The sequence below is a fragment of the Terrapene carolina genome, unplaced genomic scaffold (genome assembly GCF_002925995.2).
Source record: "Terrapene carolina triunguis isolate 2854851 unplaced genomic scaffold, T_m_triunguis-2.0 Scaffold58, whole genome shotgun sequence".
Taxonomy (NCBI): Eukaryota; Metazoa; Chordata; order Testudines; family Emydidae; genus Terrapene; species Terrapene triunguis.
The window spans coordinates 49,297,508-49,307,070 of NW_020664409.1; the positions used below are offsets into that span (position 1 = coordinate 49,297,508).

Here is a 9,563-nt window from a genome sequence, read left to right on the forward strand (position 1 = left end):
CCTGTTCTTTTTGCGGATACAGACTAACACGGCTGCTACTCTGAAACATGGCTACTGTTTAAGTTAATTTCAACACCTTACTGTGGTGTTTATTGGTCAAACCTACCAAATGAAAATTTAATAAAAGACTTTTATTGGTTTTGCATGGGCAAGTTTTTTTTCCCCCCCAGAAGTGATGAAGCTGTTTAGCATGTGGCAAAAATGGTGAAAATCAACACTTTGCAATTTGCTAACATGAAATACTTCGACAATTAAGAATGTGATGTGAAAACATCTCACCACAGATTATAAAGTTTCTATACAGTATTTTTGATTAAAATTTGCTGACTAGGTCATTCTCACATTGAAGGTTGTGTACCAGTATCAGTAGGCTGTGTGCCCATAGCCTGTACTGCAGAGTGGATAGATATAAATGTACGAGAATTCCTAATGCTTCACCATTAGTAAGCTTTTGTACATACAGTGTAGCTTCTAGTCTGCCTGGTAGAAGGCTTTCATTTGTAATTGTCTATGTATGTAGTACTAGCCTTTGAAATATTCTAGAAACTAGCCTTTTAATTGACTTATGCATAGGTCAGTATTAGAGATGACAATACATAGCTTCATATTATGAATATGCAAAAACTAAGAGAAAGAAGTGATATAACAAACGTAGTGAAAAACAAAATCCACAAACAAGTCCTTGCTCTGCACTGAAGAGGGGGGTGAAGAGCATGTTACAGCTTTACCACCTGTGACGGGGTCACTCACCATACTGGCACCTCCTGCTGGACATTTCAGGAATTAGCTCAGTCCCAGCAGGTGCATCCTCAGGTGGTGGTGGCTCTCCTATCCTCGCCTCCGCCTGCAGACCCATTACGGCTCCTTTCTCTCAGTGTCTGCTTCGTGGCAGAGCCCTCTGGCTATGTCACCATCTGGTTTCTCCCCATTCCGGGAGACTCCTCCAATAAAAGTCCAGCTGCTCCTCGCAGCAGCTTGGCAGTCCACAGCTGGGCTGCTCCTTCAGCGGCTAGTGGGGCGGAGGGATCCAGGCCCGCCCACTACTCCGGGCCCCGGGTCCAGGGACCCTGCAAACAGCAGTTTTCTGCTGCCTCCTCCTTCCAGCTCACTGTCTCTATTCCCTGGGCCACTTCCCCGCAGCCTCAGTTCCTTCTGCTCTTGCCTCTGGCTCCAGTTCCTTTGCCCTCTTCCCAGGGCCTCAAGCCTTTAAGTCCTGGCAGCCTACCAGGAACCCTCTAGGCAGGGCCAGCTTTAGGAACTGCGGGACCCGATTCGAATACCCGGCGGCGGGGGGTCCTTCACTCGCTCCGGGTCTTCCGCAGCACTGAAGGATCCCCCGCCGCCAAAATGCCACCAAAGACCCGGAGCGAGTGAAGGACCCCCCCGCCGTCGAAATCCCGGAGCGAGTGAAGGACCCCCTGCCGCCGAAGACCCAGACAGCCGCCGTGTGAGTAAAAAAAAAATTAAAAAGGTGCCTAAGGCGCGGGGTCCTCTTAGGCACGGGGCCGATTCCAGGGAATCTGGGGAATCGGCCTAAAGCTGGCCCTGCCTCTAGGAAGCCAGTTGTCTCCCTAGGGCTCCCTGCAGCAGACTCCTTCAGTCTGGTCTGCAGCTTCCTTTTATTTGGGCCAGCTGCTCCCTGATTGGCTGGTCCAGCCGTTGCTCTAATTGTCCGCAGCCACCACCCTAATTGGCTGTTTCCCCTGCAGCCACTCCTTTGGCTGCCTTGCACTCAGCCTCCCTAGGCTGGTTTTAACCCTCTAAGGGCCAGTGCGGGGCAGGAGCCCCATCACACCACCATATCCACAACAATATGACATACCTATTTGACCCTGAATCACATCCAGAGGTCCTTATCAACATATCTAGTGGAGTATATGTAACATCAGATGTATAAGACTCTGCTAAAAACAGAAGATGTTGGTGAAGAACAAATGGAGAGATTTGTGAGAGAGGCACTTGATCTGGTATCAAAACATTTTCTGACATGACCAAGAAAACCAAATTTAAGTCTGGCAAGGGAAGGACATTCACAGCAGCTATCAGTCCAGAAATTGTTTTCTGAAGATCCCTGTCCTTAGCAAGATGCAGAGATGATATTTCAATGGCAACTGTTCTTAGTCACTTAATAGGACCTGTGCCTACGTCCCTCTTGCATGCTGATGGACCACTGAGAATAACATACAAAACTGAATTAGGACATCGGCTGAAAGAATCCATGACCTAAGATCATGCAACAGAGAAACTACAGTATACATCAGAGATGCTATGGCTGTCATACAAGTGATGGCTGGAGAGAAGATCCACACATGTGATGAACTGGCTGAGTACTTGAGGCAGATCCTAAAAGAATTTGACAAAGCCAGTTCTGCAATCAAAGTCTGACCAATATGACAACAGTAACCCTGTGAAAATTGCAGAAAAATCAGCATCAGACAGGATCTAAGGTTGGCTGCAAGAAATATCAGGCGATTGGTGGATGTCCTGTACATCCATGGAAAAAGTTTCTAAACATGGCATCCAACAAGCAGTCACTTGTAAAATTCCTCTGTGAATGTATGGTTCAAAATGCAGCTGAGAGTGTAGAGACACATACAACACAAACACTCCTTCTTGCTGGAGGCTTTTCCAATGGTGAAGTAGCAAAGTAGAAGTATCGAAGAAGCCCAAGTTTGCACAGTACTCAAGAGGAGGTGGACACAAGGACACTCTTCATGTGTATGTGCCAGTACAGCTTTTGGATCTCTTAGCGTCAAAGGAACCATAGTAATTATGTCACCTGATACAGATGTTTTGGATCTTTCTGTTCACTACTTTCCAAAAATGGAACACATGGATAACATGTGGATTGAAACAGGCACCATTACCAGCACATCGGACAAGTGTAACTTTATATCTGCACATGCAATTTGTGATGCACACACTCCTGACTTCTGCAACATACTTCCTGCTTTACATGCATTAATAGGTGACTGTGTCATCCCTAACTGGTATAGAGAGGAAATAAAAAATCTGTGTTTAATGTTGTCAAAACAAAGGAAGCGGACTTCTTCAGAGATCTTGCCAAATAGGGAGAGACTGACGGACAATTTCTTCATTAAAGAAGTTGGTAGCAGTGCTGTATGATCAGAGTGAGAAAGGACAGGAGACTCAGAGACCTGAATCTAGCCATCAAAAAAGGACAAGTCATGGGCCAAACTCCTCACCATTTGAGGACAGTTTTGAAGAGCATCTCAAAAGAGCATCTTCACAAAACAAAGATTTGGATGTCTTCACACATAGGTAAACGAGACATTGGATCGTCATTGCAACATGGATGGAAAAATGTGGATGATTAACTACTTTCTGTATTCTTCATGGGCCCAAAGGCACCTGAGCTTCTAAAAGACCTTATCTGTGCCTGTACCAGTAGGGTCTGGTGCACAATCAACTGTGTCTGTAGTCAGAAAATCTTTCTTGCACAGAACTGTGTACTTGCCAAGGCAATAAAACTGTGGTAACTCACATACTCTTGAGAGAGATCATGATGATAATGATGACTAGAAATGTCAAATTGTATCTGTACAAATTTATTATTAGATTTTGTTTTACTCTTTAAACTGTTGTTGTGATGCTTTGAAGCCACAAAGAAATCCAGTTTTATGTCTTGAAATAATACATAGTGTCATTAAGCTAACAGAAACGAATGCAAATATTTCAAACCGGTCAATTTACCGTGTTTATGGTGTCATTATTGATCCTGTTGCTATGGTACCAGCACCACTTGACAGCGCCACATCATACTTCATATTTAAGTAGACATAATAAGCTTTTAAATTATGTACAATGTGGATGTGTGTAGATAAGATACATTAAGTCGACCAAATTGGTGGTGCCTGCCACTCGCTTAGATGAGGCTATAATTTTCCTACCCATGAAGAGCTCAGTCGCAGCAACCTTTGGAGTAAAAGCTTCTAAGTGTAATGAAGCTATTTTTCATTTTGCCCTTAAATATCAATCAAATAGAGGAACCTGGTAGTCACAGATGATTTTCCACAATCACCAACAGATTCAGTTATGCTCTGTCCTATTTCATTTCTCTATTTTCCAGCAGGTGGAGACAAAGCAGAACACTTTGCATAACCCCTCTCCAGAACTCTGAAACATGAGGGTTGGCTTCCAACACAGGAAGACACAGGTTGGATTATCTATAACCAAAATAAAAAGTGCTCTGTCAGAGCAAGCACGCCAAAGTTAAATAGGTACAGAGTGCTTTGAAACTTGCGATTACTAATTATGACTCATTCTTCTTTGTAAAGTAAGCACTCTTTGGCAAATCCTCTCCATCAGCTTCTCCAGGGCCATGGAGGTCAGTGACAGGCGCAGAATCAGTGTGGACCCTCTGCATATGTTGGGAGAAGTAGTATTATAGGACCCAGCATAGAGCATCCACGAGTCCGACATGCTGGGGAGCTGTGCTCTGCAGTCTAGCACAAAGGGATGGAGGAAGAGAGGCACAGAGTAAGGAGATTTGCATGGTCTGAGGAGGAGGCGACCCATGATGGTCTCATGAAATCTGTAAAGTAATCTCTGCTTCTTCTCCTATTACTCAGGCTTTGTGCAGTGACCAGGATTTTTCCCTGTGGAAGAAAATCTTGTGAAGAATAATAATCTGCCAAAATCCTAGTGCCTCAATTGGCCAAATTCTCCAGGTATTTTCTTCCCCACCTGGTACCTGCAGAAACATTCTGAGAAGGAATTGTTTGCAATGAGGCTCTGTTGAGTACTGGATCTTGCATTACTGGAAACCAAGCACTGAAGATGGATAAGTGAGTGTTTTGCTTTGTCTCTACAGGCAGAAGCATGCTGAGAGATGAGAGAGTTCTCTACTGAAAATAATATTAGCACATCTGTGAAGTTGCTTGGTGTCTCTTTCCTTTCCCTTTCCTTTCTATGTGCACATAAAGCCACCACAATTAGCTTCTCTATCAAAGGCATTCACTGTCCACATTATTTCAGCTACTGCTGTCACAACATTTTATCTCTGGAGGGCTACAAGCTTGGAACTATACAGGATGCTTTCCCCCAGTGGCAGCTTCTCGCTGACCTGGAAATGTAAATTCCACCTTGAGACATACCCACACTAGCTCTCATTGAGCTAATGTGCTAAAAATAGAGTGTAGCCATGTTGGTGTGAGAAGTGGGAAGGGAGAGCTGCCCTGAGCACATTAAGCATCTCAGACATGTACATGTGTGGATCGGCTTGCCCATCCCGCTCCCCACACCACCTCAGCTATGCTCTATTTTTAGGATGCTAGCTTCATCGGAACTAGCAAGGGTATGTCTCCTCAAGCTGATATTTACACCTTCCAGCTCTAATGCGGACAAAGTCATAATTATCATTGGCCCAGAACGAGAGAAAACTCTTGGATGGGAAGTGCAAATGGCTTCAGTACTAGTGAACTCAGAAGTAAAGTTACTGATAGTACTATCGACCTCATTAATTCCCAGAGGGCTGTTACGATGTGGATCAGGGCAGGGATGGGTTGCTGTAGGAGCTGTTACACCAATTCTAAGCCACTGGAGGATCCCCTGTGCTGGGGTGATTGGCTTGTGGCCCCAAAGCCACCATAGCCATGTATTTTGTGTAGGTTTTCACATTACAATGTGTCTCTAATGCAAGGGAAGATCTGAGCCTGTGTCTGCTAAAGGTGTCTGCCAATTCTAAGGAGGCAGGGATGTATTGGGAATAAGATAGTTAATTAAATCTTACTTGCAAGTGGATTAAATATAGAGAATGGGAAGTTAGAGCAGTAATGGAAAAATATGCAGCTTGTGTATTATTACTTTATTATTAACAACTTTTATTACAGTAGCACCTACAGATCCCAGTCAAGACCCAGACCCATTGTGCTAGGTACTGTTCAAACACATAGTGAGAGGCAGTCCCTGCGCAAAGAACTTGGGACTAGATTTTCAAAGGTATTTAGGTGTCTAAAGGTGCAAACAGATGACTACTGGAATTTTCAAAACTGGCTAAGTGCCCACTAGGAGCATATGTAACTTGCTTAGCTATTTTTGAAAATCTCACTAGGCACCTATTGTTCCTAAAACCTTTGAAAATCTGTCTCTTACAATCTAAATAGATAAGATACAAAAGCACAGGGGAAAGGAAGTATTACTATCCCTATTTTATTATTGGGAACTGATGTAAAAGGAAGTTAAGTAACTTCTCATTGTAGGGAAAATAGGGTGTTATTTTAAGTAATTAAAATATAGGAGGGGCTCAGGAATAACATTTAATGATTTTTACCTCTATATGTTACTTTGGAATGAAGCGGTGAGAAATAAACCAGTTTGGTGCACCTTCTATAAATGTATTAAGAGACTAAGCAAGCAGTTATAGAACAAATATGAATTTAAGCAACATATGTCACAAGCTAATTTAAGTTAAAGTTTTCCTAACTTAACTTACAATGGTATAATGCAACAGTCAAATTAAGGCTGTAATTAAAACATAATCAGTAATTCAATGGTTCAATTTATCTACTTTGCCAGTGAACAAGTTAAGGAAAACAATTCTGTTAAGCTTTTGCAGGAAGGTTAATGGGAGAAGCTATTACCTTTTATTTTAACCCTTTAGCTAAGGTTCCATTAAAGTCAGAGGCTATTTCTTGTCTTTATTTTGAGGAAATATAGCTCTTAAAATGGTTTCTTAGTAACTTCTTCCTCTGGTTGCTTTCTCCTGCTAAGCTTCGTGTTCACAGAAATCACATCAAGCTTCTGTTTATTTACTCTATTTCCCCTCCCCACTTGAACACAACACCTGCATTTTTCTGCCAGTCATACACAGATATAGAAAGTTTTCTAGAGACTTATACTTAAACCGGTGTCATTCTAAAGCTGCTATGACCCAGGATCTCTTCATGTTAGATAACACTTAGGGGTTTAGTGTCTACTTTGAGGGGTAGTTGCAACACACACGCACACACTAATGGGCATTGGAGCGATTTGAGTGTCCTTGAATTGCTCTACAGAAGGATTTTCATATCTTCTTCTCAAAAGTCTTTAGCTCATATGATTGGTCTTAGTTTGGAACTTTGTTTATTGATAAAATGTAGCTTGGAGTTCTTTCGCATGTCATGAGGAAAGTTTGGTCTCATTTCTCAGCTGTAGACTTCAGGCTTGGCTTAGCTGGCGGTCAGAGTCTTTCACCTCTTCTTCTTTGGATGTCTGGTCCAGGGAACAAAGCATGATACAACTTTGGGTGTTGTGTGATGTGAGAGAGCCCCACCTTCTTTCTGCATAGTTAGCATCTTTTGGATCAGTGACTCCTCTACTCAGCCCTGGGACACTCTTGTCTAATTAGGGGTTCCAGCATGTCAGCTATAGTTCATTGTGCACCAATGACTTGACACCTTGATCTTGAAGTCATATAGAAGATGCCAGTTCAGTATGTATGTGTCTTGCAACAATTTGTTGATAATCGCAAACAGATGTTCTCGAAAACAAGACGCAAAAAGGTGCCATGTGATAAGGAACTGGTATGCAAACTTCTGCTTATGACCAAGACGTATCCTAATTGTTTAAATATAATAGCTATTCAACATCCACTAATTCACGGTCACAATGGTGTGTTGGAATGAATTATGACAGGTGGAATGTAACTGAGAAGTGGGGCAGGTCCTAGGGCAAGTGAATGACTGTACCCTAATAACCTGTTGCTTACAAAGCAGAAAGCTGCTTCAAACATCTCTTAGTAATGCTAACTTTCATTAAGCATTGAATATTAAACTATCATTAAATATTTCACACAGGACATCTGTAAAAGAGCCAGGAATTTAACCCAGATTGCCTCAAGTCTCAGTCCAGTGTCTTAGCCCCAAGCTCATCATCCTTGTTCACAGTTAAGCCCCTTATGTTTTCAGTCTTTTTTTTAAAATTGGGATGACTACAGCTACAAGACTGTATGGGGTCAGTTGTGGCTAATGATTTCCTGTCCAACAAAAGTCAAGTCACTTAAGGCTAAATTTTCAATTTTGTTGTTTAATTAGGAGTGCCTCAGTTTTTGGGTGTTCAGCTTGACACACCTATGGCCTGATTTCTGGAAAACTCCAGCTGAAGTCAATGGAAATTGTGAGTATTCAGCAACTCAGAAGATCAGGCATTAGGGTACAGATTTTCAAAAGGACCTCAGCACCTAAAAATGGGGTCAGATTTTCAAAACAGATCAGCTCCCATTCAAACACCAAAATAAGTGGCCAGATTTTTTTTTTTTTTTAAAAAGCACTCCGCACACTGAGCTGTTTTGCAAGTCGCATCCAGAGTTCTAAAAATATGCACCAGAGTTAGACGACACTTTTCAAAAGCTGACACCTCACCACTTTGTGTCTTTCCCTGACTCCACAAATCTCTAAAATGGGACAATTATCTATTAACCATTGAAAAGTGCTTTCAGACCCTAAGAATAAAGGATCTGTACAAATCTGTTGAGGACAGATGGTACCAGAAAAAACAACAACAACCCAGAATTCTATTTGAAATTTATGGAAAGCAAAGGAAAAATACCAGTCACAGATGTGCAGTCCTGCAGACTGGTGTAGGTAGTGTAGTTTAAATATGTAACAGCTTGTGTTTTATGAAGGGTGAGAATAGGAAATGAGACCAAAAAAAATAGAATTCTATCACCACTAACTGCAGTCACAGCTACTATAGAGAGTTCTGTTTCTTGACTTAGCAATACAAAGCCTTTGGATTTACACCAAAGAGCATTGTCATGTTTTGCTTTTAACATCAGTGCACATAATTTTTTGGTGAGGACAGTTTGGGTGCCTGCTCCTAGTCAAATCACACCTCATAGAGGAGCAGAGCTTGCAAGCTAGTGCTTTTTCAGTCTGGCATTTGTCACAAGTTGAACCAAAACCAAACAATGCTCCATTTCTAAATGGAGTTTCTGAATACTAGACAACCTAAGTTAAACACATTTTGCCCACTTCTGAAGAAACTGGGTGCTAGCACACTTTCACAGTTATCCATGGAAAAAATATATTACCCAGAACTGGGCCATGATGTTCACCCTTATAGTTTTCTCCATATCAGCATCTGGAAGGTCAAGAAATGTTTTCACATTTGCTATGCCTGCATCATTGACTAGGATATTAACATCCCCAACTTCTTTTCTAACCTGAAAGGAAAGAAGGGAAAACCAAACTATTATACGATATTCATGCTATTTGTGCTTTACATTTATAAAACACATGTAGTGATCTGTTCTATGTACTGCCTGAATATTTGCCATTACTATTTATTACCAATACTGTGGAAGCAGACTACATTTGGTAGGTGTTTTACAAACAGAGAGAAAGACAATCCCGCATCCTGAAGAGTTTATACTCTCAGAGGATTACTTTCAGATTCACACATGACTTTTCAATTAGTGTACATGCCTAGAAAGGAGTTAATGGATTGATGGTAGTTTACCAACCAACTTCTAACACTTGAGTATGAAAAAATTCTTCAAGGAACAGCTTTCTGCCTGTAGTTTACGGGTGTGATTTCTAAAGTGCTGCACACTAACTGGCCCA

The 9,563-nt window shown here is 41.9% G+C and overlaps 1 protein-coding gene across 1 annotated transcript in view; it reads right to left on the reverse strand.

Moving 5' to 3' along the window:
* The window catches only part of LOC112105473 (epidermal retinol dehydrogenase 2-like), a 30,917-nt gene that overhangs the window by 8,997 nt on the left and 12,357 nt on the right, over window positions 1-9,563 (reverse strand). Inside the window, exon 2 of the mRNA XM_024198286.1 lies at window positions 9,032-9,163. Coding sequence (XP_024054054.1) covers window positions 9,032-9,163 — 132 coding nt within the window. The remainder of the gene's footprint in view (window positions 1-9,031; window positions 9,164-9,563) is intronic.